This window comes from Syzygium oleosum, unplaced genomic scaffold (assembly GCF_021117445.2).
Source record: "Syzygium oleosum isolate NSW1041296 unplaced genomic scaffold, Sole_v2.1 Sole_v2.35, whole genome shotgun sequence".
Taxonomy (NCBI): Eukaryota; Viridiplantae; Streptophyta; class Magnoliopsida; order Myrtales; family Myrtaceae; genus Syzygium; species Syzygium oleosum.
The window spans coordinates 2631166-2658530 of NW_026607519.1; the positions used below are offsets into that span (position 1 = coordinate 2631166).

General features: G+C 37.7%; 2 protein-coding genes and 1 pseudogene across 3 annotated transcripts; all 3 read right to left on the reverse strand.

Annotated features, from left to right (window-relative positions):
- Positions 1-7410: 7410 nt before the first annotated feature.
- LOC130135582 (uncharacterized) lies at positions 7411-10905 on the reverse strand. 2 transcript variants are annotated; one of them, XR_008814881.1, is made up of 5 exons: positions 10601-10905; positions 9338-10502; positions 8375-8913; positions 8203-8273; positions 7411-8123 (listed from the first exon to the last, which is right to left on the reverse strand). XR_008814881.1 is itself a non-coding variant. In XM_056305104.1 (2 exons), the coding sequence occupies exons 1-2, from the start codon at positions 8694-8696 to the stop codon at positions 8080-8082; spliced, it is 516 nt and encodes a 171-aa protein (XP_056161079.1). In that variant the 5' UTR covers positions 8697-9327; the 3' UTR covers positions 7411-8079. The 2 variants fall into 2 exon arrangements, 1 of the variants encoding a protein (XP_056161079.1); XM_056305104.1 differs by lacking the exons at positions 9338-10502; positions 10601-10905 and having other exon boundaries at positions 7411-8273; positions 8375-9327.
- Positions 10906-12108: 1203 nt separating this feature from the next.
- The window catches only part of LOC115668723 (disease resistance protein Roq1-like), a 42008-nt pseudogene continuing 26751 nt past the window's right edge, over positions 12109-27365 (reverse strand).
- LOC115669386 (disease resistance protein L6-like) lies at positions 17725-20069 on the reverse strand. The gene is made up of 2 exons (XM_030590604.2): positions 19134-20069; positions 17725-19013 (listed from the first exon to the last, which is right to left on the reverse strand). The coding sequence occupies exons 1-2, from the start codon at positions 19838-19840 to the stop codon at positions 17891-17893; spliced, it is 1830 nt and encodes a 609-aa protein (XP_030446464.2). The 5' UTR covers positions 19841-20069; the 3' UTR covers positions 17725-17890.

The following is a 27365-nucleotide window of genomic DNA, read 5'->3' on the forward strand; positions in this document are numbered from 1 at the left end:
ATCATCCGAAACAGTAGAGACTTGTCAAAGGTGACATATTTACTGAATATAAAATTAGGTGAATTCTCCTTAGTGCTTCATAGCCCGTAATCCTTCACCCCTATGTAAATGGATGGTTTTGAAGTTCGGAGACCACATTCGACATAAATCCCCTCGTCAAAAATCAAAGATATAATAGAGAAATGAGCTTTGAAGAGAATTGACTAAAGTCACTCATAGCAAGATGCATGTTCTTGGACAGACACATGTAGTTCGCTTCATTAAAAGTACAAACAATAATAGGACAAAAAAGCAGCTTGAAAGCATGCGTGCAAGATGATTTGTCGAAGCCTCTAAGATGGCCTTCGGAAGGGAAAGCATTTGCGAGTTGCAGGAATGAGAACCTGCCCCAAATTGCCCCAGAATCACGACAAAAAACTTTTGAGGATCACGCATCTCCCTTAGAATAAGATGGTTTAATGAGTTCATGACAAAGATTGGATTTGTATCTCTTGAAGATCTAGGCTATGGCTGTAGGACCGCAGAAAGAAGGGAGATCTCGCTCTTTGATTTCTTTGTTTTTAAAAAATTAAGTGGCGAACAAATCATTTTCTTAGATTTTCTTATCAACTTTGCCAATGAGAGGTAATGGTGCGAAGACACTTTGTTGATGAATCTCTTTATATCATATAACGGTTAATTTCCCAATACGAAAATGCTTTAACTAATGATGCTGACTGTTAGAACTGTGCATGTGGTTATAAAATTTTTTAAAGTGGAGCACATCTGTGAAGGTAAAACAGAAGATATTCCTCTCGAGCATTCACTGTATTTATGGTCAAGTTTGAAAAGCAGAGAGGGAGGGAGGGAGAGACTGTTGTTGATCCATCGCGTGTTAGTAATTTGTTTTGATTTGTCAGTTCATGACAACTGGAGTCTAACGTTTGAAACAACAATCAAAAAGCTAGATCAATAAGAGGAAACTTTTTACAGTGAGTACAGAAATTCCTAGCTCTCTCTATGCCATGCATACACCGTTATAAATGTTCAAATATTAAATCACGTCTTCAATTACTTTTAGAGTAGTTATTTACAATGATCTTACATAATTCTACATTGATATTCTGCATTCCACACCAATCTAAAAACAATGGCTTCAAGTGATCCTCCTTAAGCAAAATGAAGAGGCCATTAAACTTTATTTCCCCAACTAAAACGATTTCTCTTTGTTACAAGATACGAGAGCAATCGCGATAGATAATATTAACACCATAAGTTACGTTGTATAGTATGCGACTTGCGTCAATGTACGTACATTGGCAATTAGGGGTGTAAGAAAAAATTGCCCGAACCAAACAAAAAATTTTGGCCATGGAAACTTGAATGCTCACATCATTCTGGAAAAGAGAGAGATGTCAACTATCGATTGACATGGAATAAGAGTAGTAGATGAGCTCAATCAAGCTGAGGCAATTGCTAGGGAACAAGTAGAAATGACATTCACCACTGTGCATTGTTGTGGCTGTCGAGCCAGCAGCCATCGCGACCTCCACACCGCTCACCACAGCTCACCTTTGCTAGCGAGACCCCGACCCCTTGGCCCGTCATCTCTCTCTCTTTCTCTCTATTTGATTTGCTGCATCGCTGACAAACCCAACAGCTCCTTCATTGCCATTGGACCTTGGCCTTGCTGTCAATCATCGATGACCATGGAGGAGCCGTCGCCTCTAGATCTGCAGGCTCGACAGCTCTATGGCCCATCAAGCCTCCAAATCTGGAGGCATCTCCAGCAGATTGAAGGAGATGACTCCACCAGTGACGACATGCTGCGGTCCTGCATGGTGCCTGGCTAGAAGGTGGCGGTGCAGTGGTGCTGATTTTTTGTGTACTATGGGTGGCTGAGAGAGAGGAGGCTCCATTGTTGGCGGCAGTGGTGGCAAGAGTGGCGGTAATGTCGCTGGAGGTGATGGGGTGGCATTCAATGGCGGTGGCTGGTGGTAGGTCAGAGGAGTTTTGAGATTTGTTGGTGTTGTTAGAGTTTGGAGATTTGGGAACAAGGAGTTGCGGTCAGTGATATGAGAAGAAGGGTGAGCTTGGTGTCAGAAAAAAGATTGATAACCGGATCTGAACCGAATTGATCCCATTGTTTTGCTTCAAATTCTATGCGAGTCGGGTCTCGGGTTGGATCACAAAAAACATATTAAGTCGTGTCCAGGTTGGGTCGAGTATCAGTGGCGGCCCGGCCCGTTCACACTCCGAGCGGCAACAATGTATTCACTATAATAAACGAATAATTGCTAGCTCAATGGTCCAACTCATATTGACCAATTTTATCCGTTTTGACCCATTTTCATGAAATACAAATCTAGTGACCTAAATCTGACCCAACCCATCTTCGGCCCGACCCATATTGATAAACACTTCTATATTTAACCAAATCTAGGAAAACTTATATCCAAACTAAGTGAAAGCACGGAGTAAGCGAGCGTGAGATTGAGAGAGGGCAAGAAAGAGTGAAGAAAAAGTTACAGATGTGAGTTTTATCAATTTAACACCCTTATTTTTGGGTTTTACCATTTTAAACTCATTTATGACCTATTTAGTGAATCTAAATAATTCAAATAATATTTCAGCCTATCAAATATGAGTTAAGAAATGGGTTTGATAGGTCTACCTACACATAAATATTAATAATTCATTTTTTTTCTTTTATTTTTCCTTTTTGGTTTTCTAAGAAGAAATAGGGTGGGGAGGGACAACCGGATTAGCTACTTTAGTCATTACCATGAGGATCCCAAAGTCGCCACGGAACGTCCCAATAATTAGAATCGTGGGGTAGACTTTATATTCCATAATACTAGCAATTTATGGATATGAGGTAGGCGACCTTGTCATTGTAGACACACAAGGTGCTAGAGGTTGAGGTTTCATTCACCAGGACAAAATATACGAGAAAAGTGTAAAAAAAGTCATAATTTTTTTGCATTTGTGCCAATTTAGTCCTAAACCTTTTTTTGATGCTAATTCAGTCATAAACCTTTTGTATTGGTGTCAAGTGAGTCATAAACCTTTTTTTGGTGCCAATTTAGTCATAAATCTTTTGTATTGGTACCAATTCAGCCTTAAACCTTTTGCATTGGTACCAATTCAATCCTTCCTACTAATAGCTATCCACATGTCGAAGGACTGAATTAGCATCAATGCAAAAGGTTTAGGACTGACTTGGCACCAATGCAAAAGGTTTAGGACTAAATTGGCATCATAAAAAGGTTTATGACTAAATTGGCACAAATGCAAAAGGTTTAAGATTGAATTGGCACAAATGCAAAAGGTTTAGGACTGAATTGACAGTAAAAAAAAGGTTTAAGACTCATTTGGCACAAATACAAAAGGTTTAGGACTGAAATGACACAAAAAAATGTTTAGGACTAAATTGGCATAAATGCAAAAGGTTTAGGACTTTTTTGAGACTTTTTCCCAAAATATACGCTCTACTTCTGCAAGCGAGTAGGCCACTAGGAATATTAGCCTCATGCCACTATGCAACCACCAACGCAAGTCGTCTATTCTATATGCCGATATATCTTTGTTTTCTTTCTCTTATAATCTGTCTTTAAATGAGGATCTCGATTCTTTCGGTTTGCTAATGGAAGAAAATGCAATATTATGGTTTCTGTTAATTCTTAAAGAGTAGCAAATCTCATAACCCAATCTCAGCAAACTAAGAGGAGGAGAGGCAAGGGTAAAGAAAGGAAATTTAAGATCCTAAATTCGACAAAATTTAAGTTGTTGAACCAATCAGAATGTCAAATTCATTTTAAGCTAGTTTGGATCCTATGACAACAAACTATTTTCACAGGATTCATGTATCATCGATATTTTAGCTCGGATTTTCGGAGTGTTTTTAGCTGGCATGCTTCCAATATTTCATTATCCATGAAATCATTTTCCTAAAAAAAATCAGATTTACGTCCATATTTGTCTTTCCAAAAGGCTATGCTCGCCAGGATAAAATAAGAAAATTTAAATAACATGCCTAATTTGATGTAAAAGCATATCAACTCTTAATGGAGACTCCTTAAAAAAATCAGACCTTCCATCTTAGAAGCGATCTTTCTTGTATGTGCTCATCTATAAAAACGTGTGGTCCTTCTCTTGATGTTCTCGTCTCTCTTCTTTCTTACGTTGTTCTTCCTACATCAGTGTGTCTTGGTAAAGGTCTGCTAATCTCGGATTTGTATGCATTTTGGGATTGACTGAAGCAGGAAGTCTTGGACAAGCATTGCAATTCAGAAATCGGCTCAACCTTCGTCGTTTCAGACCATCTCTCGCAGGTGGTGCCAGAATAATTCAGCAAAAGATGCTTAAGTGAAGCATGCATGGCTGGTGGTGATGGGAATCAGGTTTGTGACATTATAGGTCGAAGTCACGCTAGGGCTTCGGGCATAATTGCAATCTATGAGTTGGGCAACGAAAGTAGACTCGAAAACGATTAAAAATACAATTCGATTACTTCATAGGAGGGTGTGAATTTGGAAATCTCTCTAAATTTTAGTCACGGACCGCGCTTCTTCGAATACATCTATTACATTGATGAGAAGGGGACAGGGAAAGCTTGAACCCAATTCTTATCACGGCTTTTGGAGTGTTTCTCACCTCTCACATTCATCATGAGCATCAACTGCATGTAAGCCAGTCCAATCGAAGTGGAACGAGGAAATCAAATGGCTATTGCGGTTGTGGATGAACTACCCAAAACAGGAGAACCAAAGTTTTATGATGGAACGAAGTTCAGATTGCAAGGGAATGGATTAGGAGAACAAAAATGACTAACATTTATCACAAAGGTTATCAGCAAACAGAAAGGTTGATTTAAAAGGGATTGATTGACAGCTCATCAGAGAGATTGTCAACAACAAATGAGTAGAGTTATCAACCAGTACCATTGATAGTTGACATCGCTTATTGATGGTTCATCAAGATAAAATTTACAAAAGATGTGTCGATTTCGACAGCAATTGATGATTCCAATACTATCGACAGCTAATTATCCTAATGACTTTGGAAGTTGTAATTTCTAGTGGATAATGATTATCATCGTATGAAAAACATGCCTATGATCTCCTTGTACGTAATTGTTGTTAGTAGGCTATAAATAACCACGTTGAATGTTGTAAAATCTCCCTCTCTTTTCAAAGACACTCCAGTCAATATAGTTTTTTATGTTCCTTTTATCTTGTTCCTCGCTAATTCACTATTCCTGCATTTCATATTCCAGATGTTATTATTTACATAGCTTAATTATGAGCAAAGTAAAATCCTTTCCAAGATGAACACATAACCCCTTTCTCATAAAAAAAAGTAAAATCAACCTTTATGGTGAAAGATTTTTCACTTTATGAGTGAAACACGATGAAAGCTTTGCCAACTCTAGCAAAAGTGATACCTCCCCTAGAGTTATATAGTTCATTACCTTCACATGGTAGCTTTAATTTTTTTTTAATTTCTTGCCAGAACTTGGCATTAAGTTAATTGATATTCAAAATCTCCTGCAATTATTACCGATAGAGACCATTATTATGCGGACAACATGAAAAAAAAAATGGTGACAGGTGAAATTGCAAAAAAATGCGAATCTAAATTTTCGTTATTTTCTAATGAAAGTTGCATGTCTAGAAATATGATTTACTACTGATACTGTAAAGTGCCTCTGTTTTTCCTTTCCTGTAGAATTGGAAGAGTAATGGACACTGACTATGGAGTTCAATTTTAATTGCAGAAACTAGAACCTAAAGCAGCCATGGAGTTCAAAACCAAAGATCCACGTGCAAATTTAGAACGCCAAGTAATGCGAATGAACATACTAGTCTATACTTCTGTACTTAATTAACTAATGCTAACAATCACGTGACTTGGGCGAACGAATTTGATTTTATCATAAGGGCGACGAGAAAAGACATTTGGATCAATGATAAGCAGCTTTTTATCCACTGAATCAATGCTACATCATGAGATCAATCGATTAGTACTGAATCATGCCGTAATGGAGTGAGAAAGCTCTATCTTTCCAGAATTATCTTGACTCCAAAACTCTCACAAAGCAATTACAACATCCAGCTCTGCCTACATTTACATAGTCACTTCATTCTTAATCTCAAATTAGAACCAACTCCACATATGATCTCTTTGATTTCCATGTCCCAGATAAAAAAGAACGTCGTTTCTTTTGTTGTATATGGCATGATATAGTATATCTCACAATTTCAAAGGTCCATTTCGAGTTTCAATGGAACAAATCTTGCATAAGGTAAAAATTCTAATGCTTGAAAATATTACATAAAATTAGGAGATGATTTTTCCAGATAGGATGAATTTGATCGATATTCCACCCTCGGTCAAATTCAACATGTAAGTTTAATCATTTACTCCAAAATGGCTAGGGAATTTTGTGGAAAATTATATCATTATATCAGAACATGCTAATGATTTATCATGAAGAGTGATTAAGGAATTAGATAACCGGAGTTAAGGGATTTCCTGAAGAGTAATATGGCTTATTTGGAGAAATTGATCTTCCAATTGAACATCCTCGTGGATAATATGAAATTGAAAGTATCTGCAGAAATGAATAAACATAACCAAATAGATTTCAAAGGGAGGAAGCCAATCATTCTTCAAAAGTAGTACTTTGAGTAGATTATAACTCAGATTTGCTTGTGATAGTCATTGACAGCTTATCCAGGATCAACAATCTTCGCTTGATGACTCATGAGATCTGACGTACATAGAATGCATTCTGATCATTGTCAATGTTATCAAGAGAATGATTTCTCTGAAGCATTATGTCATACTCTTTGATCAGCTTTCCCGCTCCTTGAATCACGTAGTAGAAGGGAAACAATACCCTGTTATCATGAAAAATGATTAAATCCAACATAATTATTTTATGTAAAAGGAAATAGACAAATTGAAAATTTTATCGACAATTCCCTATTTCATAAAAAAAACGTAAAATTTTGGATAGTAAGCATTTTTCAGCCGCATTTTTCGGCCCTAAATGAAACATACAAATAAAAAAAAGAACTAGCATACCCAAATTACAGCTGGTTCACGAAAAGGAATGTAAAGGAATAATAAAAGATTCTTCATTTCTCCTTTTTTTTGTTCTCTTGAAATTATGTTTGGTTGTTAAAAATAAGAACTTCGGATAGGAATAAAAATTTAAACTTGTTTGTTGTGTCTTTGCAATCCATCATTTTTGTTTTTTTGGTAAGGGAGGAAGCTCCCTTCAGTCCAATGCAATCCATCATTTTGTACTTTCTTTGAACTAATAATCCATCTTTTCATTTGGTGATTACAAAGTACCATAGCGGGCTATCAAGAAAAATGGTCTGATCAAGTAGGAAATGCTGATGATATTGGCAATAATTCTCTGCCATGAATATTGTGGCCTGCTTTATTTACATTCGAAATGAAACTTTTAAAAAGAAGTGATCCATTTTCAAGAAGCATCGAAACCTCTCCTTTCTATACATGCAACAAAAATCTTGGATATAGTCAAAGAGCCTATAAATTACTTGAGTACACATAGCCTTTTGTCTTTGACCACATTTACAAGCTAACTCTAGAACTTGATGAGTAGGCAAAATTCCAGCCAATGGCCTTATAGTAGAGTCTGTGGATAGACATGCTTGACTTTTATTGGGTACAGTAGCTTAAAGAGCGATGTGGTTCGGTCGCCAGTCTCTCAACTCTTTACTTTTCCAGGGCAGATGTAGTTACTGATAAGCAGGAAATGCTAGCACAAAACCATGGAATCCATAGGGTACCCTTTAAGGCAGAGTGATTTTTCCATTGGCTCGCCTTCAAACTTCTGTGCATCAATCCTGAGACTGTAGATTTCACAATTTCAAAATCATATCAAACATCATCACCGGTAGGCAAACCTACATGATGATTGTATTGAAACTCTTGAACTTAATCTGGGACACATCTGTTTCTTCATTAGGTACCCAAGAGACAATCCAACCACTGTCCTCTCCGACACCATCTTTCTTAGGGACAAGAATACACCCGTTGCAGAAGCTATCCTTTTCGAAATTATGGTACTAGACCTTCATCAACTTCTTGTGACATCTTCCTCTCTAATTCCAGGCCACAGTAAGGTACATTTCGACATGTACAATGGATTATCAGAATAACTTGAAACACTTTCGCTAATACCTCAGAGTCAAACAACCAAGGACAAGGTTCGTCGAAGTATAATTTCACTAGATTTCCATATTTAGCCATTCCTGAATCAAACAAGTGATGCATAAACAATAGGAATATGATCTTATGCACTACTTTGGGCAAGTGGACATGGACTAGAGAGTAGAGACTAGCATTGCATTACCCCATTTAGAGCTTGACTTTGAATTGATGACTTGAGTATAACCACACTTGTTAAGCAAGCCAGTCAAAATGGCATTTATGAAAGGGAAGTCCATAGAGAATTCAGTGCCCATAAGATTCGACTCCTGAACTTCCCCAATTTCCATGTTCAATCTCCACTCGTAGGCACAGGTAAACAAACAGCCTCTATGTTTGTTAGCATTTGCATCCATAAGTTCTCTAAAGTTGAATCCTCTCGAGAACCAATCAAACTTGTTCATACCCCAATTGGGACATGGAAACACCAATGTAAGAGCTCTGCATCTTCTCACCACAACCTGCATTGTTGGGCAATATCATTCAAATTGAGGCTTAGTCTAAGAGGATTTTAACCTTCAAATTAGGCTTCCAGGAAAAATATATCTCATAACCGTCCTGAAAGCAGCTGAATATGTGAATTGTGCAGCTTGATTCTACATAAAACCATTGGACTGAACTCATGTCTCCAAAATGTAGCATCACCCCTATCCTTGCATATCTTCCTCGTCATACTTCAGTAACCTACATTCCAAGAAAACGATTAGCTGCTTCAACAAACTAAAAAATCAAGTAATAGTTCAAGAAAAGATGGGCATTCATGGATTCAGATCCGCTCTCAAACATTCCAGGAGTGAAGTAAAGCACCCGTTTTAATTACTATGACGGACAACTCCTGTTCGTAAAGCAGGATGCAATGTAATCGGCATAAAGAATATCCCGTCGCATCCATATCCCAGATATTGGCTCGGATCACAAATCATTGCCAAAATTACAGTGAAGCTCTTGGTCATTTAAAGCATCACGGGCATGAGAAATTGTCATCACCAAATGAAGAATGGACAGAAGGATGCAAATTCGATATGTAAAGACACGGACTGATGGCACAAACTTGTGACATGGATATAGGCATGACAAAAGACAAGAAAGAGTGCAAGATGATTCCTACCCGTTTTTCCACCGTACAGGATGTCACTCTTGACAGCATCAAGGCCATAAATCCACCTTCAGATTGAGAAACCTATGCATTACCATCTCAATTGACAAACAAAGTAGAATATAGATCCATGGAATTTCATCATCTCAACATCAGTGTCCTATATCTGAGAAAAGTAAAAAATGTTATGATGGTGTCTTTGGTGGCTTATTAATCCATGACAGAATAAGTGGACATAAGCTACTAAAAATGCAATCAAAACCACATAGACATGAGTAGTTGCCATGATCATCAATCGTTGAAGTATTATTCCGCACTGGTTGAATAAAGGGTTTCAACAGGGGTTATATACATTGAGTCTTCCTATAACTAATAGTTTAAGCTTTTGGGTGGGACTTTTGCTAATAATGAATGAAGTTCTATTTTATTATGCATGAATAAATGAAAGAATCACATAATAAACATCCAATGCTCTAGGAAACCAACTTTAATAGAACTTGGAAAATGGTATAACTTTCTGTTTGCCTAAGAACATATTCATGTCATGTCAAGGATTAAGAGTCTTTCTCTGTGACTGATGACGCATAATGACATGCAATGTACTTTGAAAGCATTCTGATCTATTTTCATTCCCACCAGGATCACAAGCCAGATGACACTGAAGCATCACATTCGCGTGGTCGACCAATTTCCCCAAGATTCGTTGAAATAAGACAGAAAACAGTAAGACATCGACACAAAAAGCCCCATGCCAAACTGAAAATACTAATGTGAGATGGGTACTCTCAACTGCATATGATAATAAAAGAACACGATTTTTCTCATCAGGATTCAAAGACACGCATCAAACTATTGTGCAAATGATAAAGAAAGAACATGACATGTATCTTCCAAGTCAATTTGCGCTCCTAATATTGCCAATGAGCTATTCCTATGTCAAGATTACGGTTGTAGTTGGAAGTCCTCGCTTCTGATGCAGTACCAATTAAGCTCTCCACAGAATTAAAAATCATATGCACAACTCATGCCACTTCATTTCAGTGCCATAAACAGCTAGGTGATACCTAAACTCTGAATATTTTTTGTCCCCGCCAGCAGTCTAGCCAAAAATGGTGCACATTTTTGGCTAAAACCACAGCTATCGCAGGAGCGGCTTTCTAATTTCATTCAGTGGCAGCTGTAACAAAACATTCTGATTTGAGCTGCAGTTTAAGAAAAGATGGCATTACGAGGTCTAGATTAGCTTTCAAAAATTAAAGGACTTAAGCAAATCACCTTTCTAGCCACCCATTGATTACTTGTCATGTTTATCCGAAAAATGTGGAAGCAATACAGTTGATTTAAGGACTTCCTCCACACTTCTGGTCTGGATCTCACACTGTTATCCACAATACAGTGGAAATCTTCTGTTGTTCTAAAGCCTCTACGGCGTAGACATCATCATCACCAACAATGACCGAACTGAAGTAATAAATTGCGGATGATGTTAAGGTACGAATTTGCAAGATGATTCATGAAGGCATAAAGTCAAACAAGGAAAGAGTCGCGACATGATTTGTACCGGGTTTCCACCGTTGATGATAATAATTTCAGCCTGGCAATACAGTTGATTTAAGGACTTCCTCCACACTTCTGGTCTGGATCTCACACTGTTATCCACAATACAGTGGAAATCTTCTGTTGTTCTAAAGCCTCTACGGCGTAGACATCATCATCACCAACAATGACCGAACTGAAGTAATAAATTGCGGATGATGTTAAGGTACGAATTTGCAAGATGATTCATGAAGGCATAAAGTCAAACAAGGAAAGAGTCGCGACATGATTTGTACCGGGTTTCCACCGTTGATGATAATACTTTCAGCCTGATCAAGGCCATATATCTTCCTTCAGAGAGAACAACCTTCACATTGGCATATTAAGTGACGAACAAAGTTTGATACAGAATTCATCATCTTGACATTAGTGCCCTGGCTTTGAGAAATTTCAGAACACGTCTATGGTACCTTCACTGCCTACTTCCATGACCAAATAACGAGTTAATAAAATGCACTCAAGATCACATATGCATGAGCAGTTTCCAGAATCCATCAGATAGTGAATTTCTCTACTTCATAGAAGTTGGAGAGGAAGTATTACTTTGTTTACACAAACGCAGATTGAAACCACATCGAGAACGAAGAATCTAGTACCGTTTGACTGAAGACATCAAATATCCTTCTGGAGGCAATCTGATCTTTTTCATATCATGATCATGAGCCAGATAAAACTGAAGCATTACAATTTCTTTGCTCAAACAACTTCCTCCAGTTGCTGGAATTAAGACAGGAAAATTATAACGTGTCAAAGAAAAGCCGCGTCCAAACTGAAAATACTAATGAAAGCAGGTAATCTCCACAGAAAACGGTACTATACCTGCTATATTTTTTGTTTAGTAGGAGACGTTAGCTATCTCCAGAATCAAATCTTTTTCTCTCCTCTCCATTTTCCTTCTACATGAGCTCTTAGTTTAAGAGGCAGCCGAGTGTCTCTTTTTTCTCCCCTTAAGCCGATGTCCACTTCCCTTCTTTAGTCGACTTTTCAACCTTCTCTTTTGTTTTTGTTTTTTTTTTTTCACAGGCCCCAGAATTGTTTTTTTTTACTTGTTCAAATCCCAAGTATTACAGTAACTTCATCAGGATAATTCAATTACAACATACTGCACCAAACTACCAGGGATAAAAATTAACACCAAATTAGTAACTCACCTACCAACCGGCAGGCTTCAACTTTAAACTTGCGGATGAACACCCCAGACAACCTTTTATGTATTACTGTAAAAATAGAGTACACTTGTTCAACAAAAGCGGATTTGAACAGTGACACATAATTATCTGCAACAATCAAATTGGACAAAACAAATGTCACTTATTTTACGGTGGCAACGTCTAAAGCCACCACGCTAAGCTCCAAAGATTGATGTTCTTCCTTAACATTCCCCAATCAAGCTTCCCAAACAGCACATATGGAGTTTTGCAGGTGAATTGGGGAGAGATTCCACGATGGAACAATGCAGCACCAGCGATCGAGGGCACAGCACAATCGTGGACCAACCTTCTTGCCCAACATGAGAAAAGAAAAATGTTGAAAAGCTAAGGAACAGACAATAAGTTGGCCAAAGCAGTCTCCACCCCTGCATCAAACACAACCCATTCTTCAACACCTTTATGTGAACTGAAATCTTCAGGTAACTTAAAAGAAAAGCCACTTACTGTCAGATTCAATCAGCTCTGTACTCTGAATTTCGCATTGGTGCGGGCAACAGTCGACTAGCATAGAGTTTGTAACCTTCAAAAAGCAAGACCATCACATTATAGAGGATCCATATAGAGGATGACAGAATGAAAACCAACCATGGAAATAGAAACAAATTCAATGGTGTTTCTGTTTCAACATTAGAAATCAAAAGGTATTTCCTGACTTTGTCAGCAAGACAATAATTATTTTGCTATAATTGGCCAAAAAATGCAAAGTTTTATGTTTTGTGAAGGTTTGAAGCACTGAGCATTGAACAAAAGACACATTGCAAATGCTAAAAACAATAGTATATATGAAAGTTAAAAAGCAAAAGTTCTTCCAAACACACCACAATGTCAGAGCCCGATAAGGAGCAATTCCATTCAACTAGGAAGCTAGCAAAGAAGAAGTAAGGAAAAAAATGAACAAGACATATCACCATCACAACAATTCGGACACTAGCGTCCTTTTCCATGTGAAATTAGAAGCCTTCAACACCATTTCACTTCGGTATTAGCTAAACTGGGATGAGTGAGGACATCCTTGGAGAATCTCATGAGAAGGAATTTCCACATACTCATGGAGAAAACGCTACTTTGGATCATAGTTACAAACAAAGTCTGGTCATTTCTTCATCAGCTTCCTCATCAACCTCGTCGGCTTCCTCATCAGACTAGTAGTTGCATTCCTCGTCGGTTTCCTCATCAACCTCGTCGACTTCCTCGTCAGCTTCCTCATCAGACTCGTAGTTCCATTCCTCGTCGGTATCCTCATAAAACTCGTCTTTGAATTCCTCATCAGACTCGTAGTTAAATTCCTCGTCGGATGGTAAAAAGTCTGGTAATTTCTTGAGTGACTCGCACCCATCCCTTTTAAAGCGCTTTAGGGATTTACTAGGGCAGCGAATTTCAACTAAGCTTTTGCAATCACTAACAATCAACTCCTTCAGATGCTCCGACTTTGAAAGGTCCAGTACTTCAATGCGCTTGAGCCAACAGATGCTCAACACTTCCAGGGATCCCAATTTTTCAAGGCCTCCTATCGCATGGAGATTATCTTTCCCTTCTTCAAAACGGAAATACCCTAGGTCTCCGAATAGGCGCAACACTCTTAGGGATTTCAAAGCTTCCAATCCATCCAATTCCTTCAGCCCATGGCAGTCCACGAGCACTAATTCCGACAAAAATTCCAAATCGGAAAGATTTGGCAACCTTTCCAATTTGGGGCATCCCCTAACGACAAGCTCCTGTATGCAGGAGGGAAGCTCTGGGATGCTTTGAAGAGACTGGCAATTTTCAAGGCAGAGATACTTTAGATGCTTGAGGTGAGAGAGCGATGGCAGCTCATTGCTCCGACAGGTGAGATGCAGGGATGATAAGCTAACAGGAGGTTTTGGGAGTGACTGAAGCTCGCTACAGTAAGATAAATCGAGGTGTTCGAGAGAAGAAAGCTCACTGATATTTTCGGGCAAGCGAGAAAATTTTGTTTGACATAAACGAAGGGTCTTTAGAGAAGACAATCCACCTTTATCAACATGAATTTCTCCTTCCAGTTCAGAGCATGCCCAGGCATCGAACACTTGGAGGCTTTGCAATTTTCCAATAGAGCTCGGTAACCTTTTTATCCTCCGACTCAATTGAATTCTTAGAATTTTCAATTTGTTCAATTCTCCAATAGATTCGGGTAATTCTTCAATCCCAGAACATGACAAGTCCAGCAGAACCAACTCTCCCAACTTCCCAATTGAAGAAGGGATTTTTAAGCTCAAATTTGTATACGTCGCACGAAGATTCACACAAAGCTTCTTCAGCTTCTTCAGAGATCCTATAGATGGAGGGATTTCTCGTATATTAGCGTGGTCTACGACAAGTTCCTCCAAATGTTCTAGTTCGCCCAGTTGTTTGGGTAACTTCTCGAGACTCTTACACCAGCTCAAGTTTAAGGAAACAAGGCTCTTGACATCTCCAATGGAAGGATCGATTTCCTCCAAATAGGGACAATCTTCCAGGATTAGCATCTCCAAATTTTTAAACGCGGAGAGATTAGGGGTGCTCTTTAATCCCCAGCACTCTGAAAGATTGAGAACTTTCAACCTCTCCATCTACAAGAAATAAACATGTTCCAAGATCAGTAGTTAGATAATAGAATGATTTACCATCAAATGCAACAAAAGAGAAAGCCTTTTTCATCTTTACCTTAATTGAATTCCATCCTCTCCAATTTTCACTAATACGATTTCCACTAGTATAACCACCTGATAAATCAAGTATCAGCAATTTCTCTAAATGAACGTTGGTTGCCTCGAAAGAGTTGGGACAGCTCTCCCACTTGAGCCATCTTAATTCAGAAAGTGATTCTTCAAAATCTCCCACAAAACCCACAGCCCTCAAATGAAAGAACTTCAGGTTAGGCATTCTTTTGAAGCTCTCTCGCTTCATGAACTCTCTAGAGCCCCTTTCGTCCAGACGTAGTGCCTCGATATTTTCATTTTCCTCCTACAAAAAATTAAATTAAATTAAGGGTTGTAAATACCATCTAACCTCCTTTTGTTAGTATACTCTGCATGTTATTGATGCCTATGCATTTTGTCTACACTTGTAGGAAAAAAGAAATATAAGTGATCTTTTATTATTAGGTGATCATGTAATATGTCAATTTTCACTCTTATGTCCCAAGTTTTGATGTTTTAAGTGAAATTCCTATATGAAATTAGTCGAGGTTTCTTAAAAATTTTGAAATTAAATTTAGGAACATACTTAGTATTGATGACTGACTAAGTATGGTGTCCCTTTGACATATCCGAGAAGTGTTACACATTTCAAAAATAAAAAACACCTAATTAGGCTTATGCATTCATAAAGCATGACAACTCATTCCCTTCCCATTCATAAAATATTTTTGGTTTTGGCATATGGCTGGATGGAAATGAGAATTTGGTCTATTGAAATGGAGACTTCGTTTTTGGATATTCAAGCTGAAAGCTCAACAACTAATCCTTAGACGAGGGACAAATTGTCCAATCAATTCTAAACTTTTCAATTTTGCCAATTTCGTCTTAAAATCGTTTCATGACATTCCAATGTAGTTATTGTGGCTAATTTTTGTAGGAAATTGCTAATGCGACAGTGTGCCATGTAGGACAACCGTAAATGATTATGGCGAAAATTAATCGGAAGGACTACATTGGAATTTTGCACAAAAGTTTAGAACTAATTAGCAAAATTGATAAGTTTATGATTGAATGGACATTCGCACAACAAATTTAGGACTGATTGGGTAATTTTCCCTTAGATGAGCACACTACTCAATTAGTCATCATTGAATTTGCCCCACTTAGTCATAAAATTCGGCCCAATCTTAAGAATTTGTTTGTGCATTTTTGCTTTCACCAATTCATGCAAAAATATATGAATTAATAAATAAAGGTTGGCGATTATTATCGTTTACCTCTTTTTGCATTCTCTCATTTATTTTTTTCTCCTCAAGTTATCTCATTTGATATGTTAATTATAATGTTTTTCTTCGCTAATATCTAACAATAGATTTTTGTCTCTTCTTTGTCAGTGTATGCGCGTAAAGACACAATTATATTTACCAAGAAGGCTTGTTCATTACAGAATAGAGGTGGATATCATATTACACTAAAGACAAATAAAACGAGAAGAACGCAATTTCTTTCACCTTTCATTGCTCCATCACTTACTTCCTACAATCATTTAATTTCTTAATTTCGATCTTTGCTTTTTGGTTTTTTTATTGGAAATTACTTTGTATGAATATGTACAAAATCATATGGCTGTTGTTATTTAGTTTCTTATGTTGTAATTTACTGTTGTTTGATTTTGCACATCATTAGTTAGTGTTGAATTATGTGCTCAAAATATCTATGACTAGATCCGTGCATAGCACCAGGATAAACACAAGAATATATCATGAAAGCTGGGTAGAAATAGAATAGCCTTGTGACGTCTCATCACGTTTCAAAATCCTGTGAGTTCTCATCTTTCATATGAATGAACATGATTGATCCATCGTACACGTGCAAAGCTCATAATTAAAACTAAAAATCGTTAATTATGCCACTTCCTCTATAATTAATGTATTTTGAACAATCTTCCAATTTTTTTTATGTAATTTGTTAATTTGACTGTAAATTGATATAGGCGACAATAAAAGAAAAGCCAAAAGAGAATTTGAATTAAATTTTTATTTTTAAATTTACCAGTCCTTTAAGTGAAAAGAAAAATAAGAGTTTTCTATTTATTATTGACTAAGAGTCATCCAAGTTATGAAGTGCTGTTTCCAGTTATCAACTAACCCAACCATGTTATTAACATACTTATGTATTTCTAAATTACTCAAAAAAATTGATATATTTCATGGTGCTTTCTTCAATTACGTTAATAACATTCACTGAATAATACTATTTAAACTAAATCTTTACTTTTCATTGTATTAAGTACACGTAGTTCTACATTTACATTATCATATTGGATTTACATCGTGAACATGCATAATAAATCCTAGAAAACAAATTGTAAAAATTCTTCATACGTATAAAACCACTGCATAACGTCTTATTACTTGAAATTGAACATAATCTTAAGTTGATAGCCAATAGTTGAGGTGCAAATAACTTAACTGAAATCTTTCTTTTTGTTGCAAAAAAAGTAGACCCCGCACACGAGCAAATTGCATGCATTCACGGTTGGAATTTGAAGATAGAATAATTTTTGGAGAAGGAGACTTATCACATATATCATATGAAAGTAAGTTCAAGAGTGAACAAGGTGGATGATATGTGATCCATGTATTTATCCTCACACCAACGTACTTCAAAAATAAATTGATGATATATTTTGGGAAAAGATAGAATGAAAGTCAACAGAGTAATGATCAACAGTAAAGCTTTTGTTGTTTGGTTGAATAATATAAACCAATCGGCATAAGGTTATAATGACTCTTAGTGTGAGGGACCGGATTTATAAGTGGCTTAAAGTAAACTTTCAAACCTGTGTGATGCTCGGTCTTCAACAAGTAATATAGTAAGAAGCAGTATTAAATCTGCTAGAAAATGATTTTAAAACGACACAAGCAAAATAGAAAGAGTTAATAATACACAATTTTAATAGCTCTTTTATGAGCCTCATAATCACGAATGCAAACTTTTCATGGACTAAAGGCCGAAATTGGGTGTAGCTTTTACCAAGAAAATGCTAACAACATGTTTAGAATGGTCAAAGACATAGAGAAAAAGAAAAATAACAATAATGATTTGAGGGACTAACATTAGAGAACATGGGAGAGGCCAAAAGGAGACATAATTGTTACCTTGCGATCTAGAACTTTCATGGCTTCCTCGTCCCATAGCCTGCTGCATTTCCTCGGCTTCTTATCTACTGGACGGGCGATAACTCTACCTAGATCTCTTAATTGATCATGCATTATGAACTCATTGTTGTCATTGCACTTTATTAACATACGCTGAGTCATTTTTGCCAATGCAGATAGCGGATATAATTCAAGATCATCCCACATGTAGATGGCGAATCTTTTATCAAGTCCAATGAAAAAACATGCTATGTCAAGAAAGATTCGTTGTTCATTAGATTCTAACGCATCATAACTTATCCTCAACTTTTGTTGTACTGTCATATCAGGTGCCTTTGTGAATTTCTTTAGCATTTCTCTCCATTTTCTTTCATCTTCTTCTCCTTTGAGGAGTGAACCTATAACCATGAGAGCTAAGGGAAGCCCTCCTGTGGTGGCAACAATATCAGTACAGATAGTCGCGAGTTCTTTGGAAGGTTGTTCCCCTTCAAATGCATATCTACTAAATAGAAGCAAAGAGTCTTTGCGATTCAGTTCTTTGAGTTCATACTTATATTCAGACTTCAAGAGGGCCTTATCTCGACTTGTAACAATGATCCTACTTCCTGACATGAAACTACAACCTCCAATCAATTTATCGAGATGGTCTTGACAATCCACATCATCAATAAGAATAAGTACCTTCTTTTCTGTGCAACGGGATCGGATCGTATTTATTCCTATATCATAATTCGGCACTTGATAGTCATGAAGTTTTAATACATCTGAGATCAATCGAGATTGCACATGCTCGATACCTTTGCCATTAATTGTTTCTCTAACATCCTTGAGAAAGCTCCGACACTCGAATTTGTTAAAAAGTTTGTTATAGATAATCGTAGCCAGAGTTGTCTTACCAATGCCGCCGATCCCATAAATCCCAATAATACGAGTGTCTGGACGATCAGTATCCATCAATTTCATAACCTCAGCCACACGATCATCAATTCCAACCAAGTTCGCAGGAAGACATGGTTGAAAATCATGTTGCTGGTCTCGCATTATTATTTCTACGAGTTTATTTACTAATTCCGCTTCATGCCTGTCAAACGACACAACACATGACAACTTATTAATGGCTCCACAAAACAAGGATTAAGGATGATAAATAGAAAAATTCTTCTTTCGACGAGGATCAATTAAAAGAAGTTAAACGACGTACCCATCAGCAAATTTCCCTGATTCAAATACTCTAGAATCAACTGCTTTTCTGAGCGCTTCCGGTCCTCGTTGCTTGACATCCTCCTCAAAACGATGCATTCTGTCATTGAAGGCCTTTCCAAATTTTCCCAGCATGTGTTTCACATCCTTGGGTTCCACTCCGTAAAGCACGGGCAGGACTATTTGTCCTCTGCTTTCCTTGCACTCCATAATATGAACGAGTTCGCGGAGGCACCATTCGCTAGCAGCATAATTTTCTGAGATGATTGGGATTGAAACCTTAGAGTGCTCAATTGCACTGAGAAGATTATCAGCAATTGGCTCACCATAGCGGAGGTTCTCATCATCTCTGAACACGAAGTTTGGACGGTGCAGGCCCACTTCTACGAGTCTATGGTAGAGGTGATCGGTGAAGGTTCTGCGAGTATCGGAACCTCTAAAGCTCAGGAATACGTAGTAATTGTTTCCTATCGCAGAGGTGGACGAAGCAGATGGGTCAGAATTCGCTCCGTACGCCAACGGCACGTGGATCTTCTCCGATGAGTCCGAAGAGGGAAGAAGAAGAGGCGATTCGCTCACGCGCTCGGGCTGTAAATCAGACCTTTCTTCGAGGACGTCAGGTCTTGGTCGCTTCGACATGGTCGGAGTCGAAGCAGCTTGGGTGGGTTCAGCTCGCTTGAGTTGTCGTGTCGAGGGATGGTCTTCCATTGCAGCGCACGACTCTCTCTCTCTCTCTCTCTCTCTCTCTCTCTCTCTGTGAGACTCACAGAGGTGGATGAAGCAGGGGCTTTAGCGTGGGTGAGAACAGAGGTTTGGTTGTCAACCAGGAAGAGGGCTCCGTTCGGCTGCTAGGGTTTGAGCTGGGTGGGAAGCGTCGCTGGTAAAGAGGCAAAAGGGCAAGGAGGAGGCGAGACCTGATTATTCGACTTTTATGGACGTTTTATTATTATTGCATGCGTAATTTCCGCAGCATTGCGCGGAAGGTGCGTAGTTTGAAAGCAAGCACGGCTTGACTTCGACTTGGCTTGCTTTTTTTTATTAATAACATAATTAGAAAATAAAAGGCAAAGGGCAATTATTGCAGGCGTAATTTCCACAGCATTATGCGGAAGGTGCGGTGAACCTACCTATCCATGTGCTCCTTGACTTGACTTTCTTTTCCAAGTAAATAAGAAATTGAAAAGAAGTTCAAAAGAAAACCAACGAGCAATACTGATGCTCGGAGTAAGTTATAAATATTTGGTGATACTTTTTTCGGGAAAATTGGGTGGCCACATGTCTACACCTTAGAGGCTCCCTCTCCATGCACCAATTATATGCAATCTCTCTGATTAATGAGTTACAAATATAAACATCAATCATATTTAATTTTAATTAAGGTTACCAATCAAACATATAGTTTGAGGAAATTTTTTCCAACTAGGTACGAAAGAAAAAGTGACATCACTTGACAATGAGGAAAATCACTTCAAATTATATACATTATGATGACACTCATGGGCTCAATGCATTTGGAAAAAGAATGGGAGATCTCATCCTTACATTTTAGGGAATGTTTCATTCTATCCTTCATAACTTTGAAGTCGGTGTTTGTCAAATCTCAAACTTCAAAAAGTCGCACCCCCTGCTGTCTAACCCAAATTTGTATTTTGTTATGTTCATTAACATTGCTAGCTTTTTTCCGTCAACATGTACTTGTGCACATGTTTTTGTGAGATAAATAAGTTATATATCCTACATAATCTATAATGATTTTGCCAATAATAAACACCGTTTATTAAAAGATAAATTTTTAATATGGCACGCATCGATGGTTTAATTGATGATGGATTACCGATGATGATGGGATTTTATTTGTTGCATTTGTGTCACATCTCGCATCACATCTATAGTGAATTACAAATTATCTTTGTGCTAAGTTAAAGGAGTGCCTTGTTGGCTTTTTTGGCATCGTAGAAATCATATTTACAGAAAGAATAGTACATCTCCTTTCGGATGCTTTCTTCCCCCGCCCCCCACCATTCCTTCTCTTTCCCTTTATCCTTCCTTTTTCTTTAATTTATTTTCGTTATTTTTCCTTTTCTTTCCTACCGAAAGAACCCACTACTCCTTTCGTGCGAGGCCACAACGAGAGAGAGAGAGAGAGAGAGAGAGAGAGAGAGAGAGAGAGAGAGAGAGAGAGGGGGAGGGGGGGGGGGGGTTGTATCTCAACTAGATCGGAATGAAAAATGACCAAAACCACTTCATTCACAGTTAATTTGGCGAAGGATGATGAATGGTGATCTCGTGATTAGAGTCACAAGCAATGCATTGTGACAAGCAATTACACCCTACACTGCATCTATTGGAGGCTTTTTCTATCGTTGTATTATACAAATTGAAAAATCTGTCTTTCTATCTCATGAATCGAGGACACACGCCTATCTCTCTCCCTTTCCTCTTTTACTTTTCTTCTACTCAATGTCCGTGAACAGATGCGGTGAAACTCAGAGGCCTCTCTACTTCACTCACTAAAACCTGCAGTCCCTCCGTCTCATCTTGAATTCAGAGTGCTTGAGTGAGCTGTAAAGAAACACACATAATATATTATCTGAGTGCTCCCAAGGCACCTTTGTCACTTTCCTCATCCGTTCGTACCGCTCTTCTTTCCATGTCTGCAAAGTCACGAGCCTCTTCTTTTTGGCGTCAATGTGAAACACGCTGATCTCCTCCAGCTGTTCAAAAGAAAACAAACAAAGGAAAAGAGGCTTAAACCACCCGAGAAAATCTGTACGTTCCCCGAATTGTCCCTCCGAAGTTTTGTCCGAGTAGCCTTAATTCGCTCTAATTCAAGTTCTGTGCAGACCCGTAGAAATTGACAAGAGATAACGTAATCCTTATCTTCGACGAAAACAATTATCACAAATTGACATCGACTTGTCAAGGCTACTGACTATCTCTGCGCCATCTTTGTAGCGTCGCTGGTAAAGAGGGAGATGGGAAATCTGGAGACAAGGCAGGAAGATGAAGTAAATTTGTCATTTCATATATTTTATATGTTCGGATTGGGAATTTGAGATGCCTTCTTATAGTCTAAAAGCAAGGTGAAAAATAGGAAGAAAAAGAACATAATAGCTATACCGACACTAATTATATTCATATGCCTCTTGAACTAAAATTAAAAATTAGTTCAATTACAGTGGAAAAGCAAAAGGAAAATTTTTCAAAAGAAAAGTAAGATAGATGTCACTCATGGAAAGTGTCATATATCAGCCACCATTGAAAGTATTTTGGAGAACCATTTTTACATTTATCTAATAAGATAGATCCACTATATTGATTTTAGATCTATATGCGAAACCTATTTCATTTTAGAAGTATAATTCATTGCTCTAACGAATTATGCTCTCTTTTTGTGTGCAAGCACGTCCACAATTTACTTGTAACTAATTTATGGACTTTAATAAAATGAAAAAAGATATTAAGTTTAACTGTTGGACTCTCATGTTCTCAGTTCTCTTTGATTTTTGGCCCAAATGATGCCACCAATTTTGCGAGTTTTTAAATTGGACAACTAACCATAATGCCCCGGACAAAGCAAATTCAATTCAGTCGACCATTCTAACCTCTCAAATGAAGAGGGAGTACAATAGAGACGACGATCACCATCCCATTACTAAAAAGCATAGATTCATCCATTAATTTTCTCATCCGCCCCACCTGCTACTCTTTCTTTCCGAGCCTCCAAGGCCCATCAACCTCTCATTTTTTGGTGTCGGTCAATGTGAAACACACTGAGTTTGCCACCAGCTGTCCGGTGGCCTTCATTCCTCCGATTCAACACTTTCGCACTGCATATTCACATTGAATTATCCACCAGAAATCTTGTCTTACACGGAAACATTTATTAGAAATCAACGTCGACCTGCCTAAAGGGCACTACTTGGGACTTGGGAGAAATGCCATAAATGATTTCCCAAGAAAATGAAAGATGAGGAGCTCCTGAAAGTCATACGTGAAAGCTAAAACAACATAATGTTTTACCGACCTTGAATTGCATCACGTAGCATCCGACCAACTATTTTTAAGGTTTACTAGAAAATCTCAGTTAATCCAACGAGAGTGCTTCGATCCTAAAGTGGTTAGCTCGAAAGCGATGTGCTCTGCCAATCTATGTCATCCCTACATCTGTTGAGTTTTGGACTTTAATAAAGAGAGCGCGAGAGTAATGAAAATGAAAAAAAGAAGAAAAAAATTGAATTCCTTTCATCTAAACCTTTTCAAGTGTCGGCACAATGCAAATATGTTTTTTTTTGGTCTGTACGCAAAGGTCCTTCCATGGTCCCTAGACGACGAAAATGTGGACCGTGAAATGGTTCTGTTAACTACGTGGTCGACAAGTCCAGCTAGGAACATTCTAGGAAAATTATAATCCTTCACAGAGAAGTCATGAAGAAAAAGTTACTTAAAAGTAGCGAGCACCGAAAATTACCATTCATAAAAATTTACTAATGATAGAAGCCTCGTGGTCGCAAGCACTTGCAGAGAATTGCGATCTCATTCTCATAGATAAGAAAAAGCGGAAAAGTGAATTGATGAATTTTCTATATATTTCAATATACGTTGAAAAAGAATACGTTAGCATATTTATAAGCTTTATTATATGACTATTTAGGATAACATATTAATCAAGATATGCACAATCAAATAAAGATGTATACACAATGTTGAGACAAATAAAGAATCAACATAATTATCATAATATCTATAACATAAAGAAATCCCTAATTATCTTTCACATCATATACGGAATTTATCTACTAGTAATAGATAGATCCGTCGCTAATACATGCACATGAGGAGAACAATGATTTCATTGGTGAAATTACTAACCATAAGAATCCCCAAGGGCCAAGGTATGAGCATTTCGAGGAAAATTACAATCTCATAGAAAAATTAGCAAAGATAGGACTTTTAAGTTATGAGAACTAACGAAAATTCTTTCAAAAAGTAGCTAAGACAGGTACATCCAATTTACGAACACTTGAAAAATATTATTGTCCTTATGAAAGATTTGCTACTAATAGGTATTGTTGAATATATGTGGCCGATTGTGGAGAATTGGACAATCGAGATCTTATGGACAATCTATAAGAAAGAAACATGTTGCAAGCTTTGATGTTGGATGTAGACGATTGTAAATATCAGCACAAGGCATTGCCTGAACATGACAGGAATAAATTGTCATGAAACTACGGTTGTGCGTAGCGACGATTACATGCAGAAACAGTTCTACTCGAAATGATTTTTTATTACGTGTCGGGCGGTTTTGAGCGTTTTAAGGCGTTTGTTACGGCTCAAAATTTCCATTCCTGGAATAGAAAAAGAACAGAAATGCGTTTGGTAATGCTACAAAATTTCTTTTTATTAATAATATTTTTAATTATTTAAATATTTCTTTCTTTCATTTTTCTTTTTTTTTCTCCTCCTTCTTGACCATGCCCTGCTGGCGACCGGCCATGGTCGGTAAAATAATTTTTTTATTAAAAGTATTTTTTTCTTTTTTTTGGCTGTGGCCTGGTCGCCGGCCATGACAGGTAAAATATTTCTTTATTAATAATATTTTTATTAAAATATTTTTATTAAAAATATATTTTTTCTTTTTTTTTGCCATGGCTTGGTCGCCGGCCATGGCCGGTAAAATATTTTTTTATTAATAATATATATTTTTTATTCATGACCTGGTCGCCGGCCATGGCCGGTTAAATATTTTTTTATTAATAATATATTTTTTTTGTTCATGGCCTAGTTGTCGGCCATGGCCGATAAATTTTTTTTTATTAATAATATTTCTTATTAATAATAGATATTTTTTGTTCATGGCCCGGTCGCCAGCCATGGCCGGTTAAATATTTTTTTATTAATAATATATTTTTTTTTGTTCATGGCCTGGTAGCCGGCCATGGCCGGTTAAATATTCTTTTTAGTAATAATATATTTTTTTTGTTCATGGCCAGGTCGCCGGCCATGGCCGGTAAAATATTTTTCTATTAATAATATTTCTTATTAATAATAAATATTTTTTTGTTCATGGCTTGGTCGCCGGCCATGGCCGATTAAATATTTTTTTTATTAATAATATATTTTTTTTGGTTCATGGCCTGGTCGTCAGCCATGGCCAGTTAAATATTCTTTTTATTAATAATATATATTTTTTATTCATGGCCTGGTTGCCGGCCATGGCCGGTAAAATATTTTTTATTTTAATAATATTTTTTTATTAAAATATTTTAATCTCGCCAGATCCGGCGAGGGCGGCCCTCGCGCTGGACATTAGAAGCTACATAAAAAACCAGGAAAAAGAAGAAGAAAAAAAAATTGATTCTCAAAATTGTTCCCAGAATCAAGAAGCTACTTTTTTTTTTTATTCTTGATTCTGTTCCAAAACTGATTCTGGGAACATTTTTTTGCAAAAATGTGCCCAGAATCAAAAAATTAAACAAACGGATTTCGGTTCCCAAACTGATTCTGGGAACAAAAGAACAGAATCAAATACTATTTGGCAAGTTGCCATGCACAGCCAACACCACCCAACCCCCTTCTGTTGGTATTTTCTCTGCACTTATAGAAAAACATCTGTGATCTACTTTCCCATTACAATGCTCTCTCTCTCTCTCTCTCTCTCTCTCTCTCTCTCTCTGACTCGACTATTATGGAAAGTTTTGAGTAGGAAATGATTACTTGACTGTCCCCTGCGCCAAGTCTTCGGCGTCGCTGGCAAAGAGCAAGACGGGAAATCAGAAGGCAAGGCAGGATATGTTCAGATTGGCAAATCTAGAGGTGTCTTCTAAGAAATTGTGCTTCTCTGTTTCGGGTGCCAGCACGTCGTCAATTCACTTTTAATTAATTTATGGACTTTAATACATGGTGAAAGATATTTAATTTAATTGTCTGACGCTCATGTTCTTACTTCTCTTCTTTGAATTTCGGCCCAAAAGATGTTAGTACTATCGGTTTTGCGAGTTTTTAATTTGGACAACTAATCATAATGTCCTGTACGTGGCAAATTCAATTTCAATCGACCATTCCAACTTCCCAAACGATGGAGACGACAATCACCGCCACGTTACTAACAAGCATTAATTCTTCAATTTAATTTTCTCATCGCCCCATCCCAACCCAACCGCTCTTTCTTTCCGGAGACATACCCAAGGCCATCATCAACCTCTTCTTTTTTGGTGTCTGTCAATGTGAAACACACTGAGTTTGCCACCAGCTGTCCCCGTGGCCTTCGTTCCTTCGATTCAAAGTCTTCGCGCTGAATTATCTACCGGAAATCTCGTCTTCCACGGAAACATTTATTAGAAATCAACGTCGACCTTCCTGGAACTATTTGGGAGACATAACATAAATGCCCTCCCAGGAAAAATGGAGATGTGCAGCTCCTGAAGTCATACGCGAAAGTTCCGACCCAAAAAAAGAGTCAAACGGGAAAGCTAAAGGTTCCTAAAAGTTTTAAGGACCGCGTCTTTCGAAACTTGTGAGCTTCGGGCTTGTGGTCGAACGCGTGAATGTTTGTTCGATGAATTTCGCTTACGCATTTCTTGGGATAAAGATACCATAAATGCCATAATTTCCGTACTGTACTCACTTGAGTGTCACAATATTTTTTTCAACAACTTGACTGTATAACGTTTACTTGAGTGTTATAACTTTTTTTCCGATCATTTGAGTGCGGCGCAGCTTTTCAATTGATCTCTTGAGTGTCATAACTTTTTTAAAAAGTTCACCACAAGTGTTATGCTACGTCGAATTTTCTGCGCTTGGGTGAACACCTTAAAAAAATGGGCACTTAAGGGCCCGTTTGGTAACGTGCCAAACACTGAAAATTTCTGTTTTTTTGTTCCTAGAAATAGTTTGGGAACAGAAATGCGTTTTATAAACTTTTTGTTCCCGGCACATTTTGCAAAAATTTGTGCCCGAAAGCGATTTTGGAAGAGAACAAGTAAAAAAATTCTTCTTTTTTTCAAGACAATTTTGAGAATGAGATCTTTTTCTTCTTTTTCTTTTTTTTCTTTTCTTCTTTGTGTTGTTCTTCCCTGGGCTGTGGCCGGTCGCCGGCGGCCGGCCATAGCCCAAGGCCGACGAGGGCGTCATGGCCCTCGCCGGCTGCCGGTGGAGGCGAGGGTGAGGGCTGGACCCTCGCCGCCTGGGCGAGGTGGCTCGCCGTCGATCATGGCGAGGTCGCCTCGCT

Coding starts and splice junctions, on each gene's coding strand:
- LOC115669386 (XM_030590604.2), bottom strand. CDS start 19,840: ATGGAAGACCATCCCTCGACACGACAACTCAAGCGAGCTGAACCCACC. Junction 19,014..19,133: donor TCAGGGAAATTTGCTGATGG/GTACGTCGTTTA, acceptor GTCGTTTGACAG/GCATGAAGCGGAATTAGTAA.
- LOC130135582 (XM_056305104.1), bottom strand. CDS start 8,696: ATGCAGGTTGTGGTGAGAAGATGCAGAGCTCTTACATTGGTGTTTCCA. Junction 8,274..8,374: donor AAAGTCAAGCTCTAAATGGG/GTAATGCAATGC, acceptor TGTTTGATTCAG/GAATGGCTAAATATGGAAAT.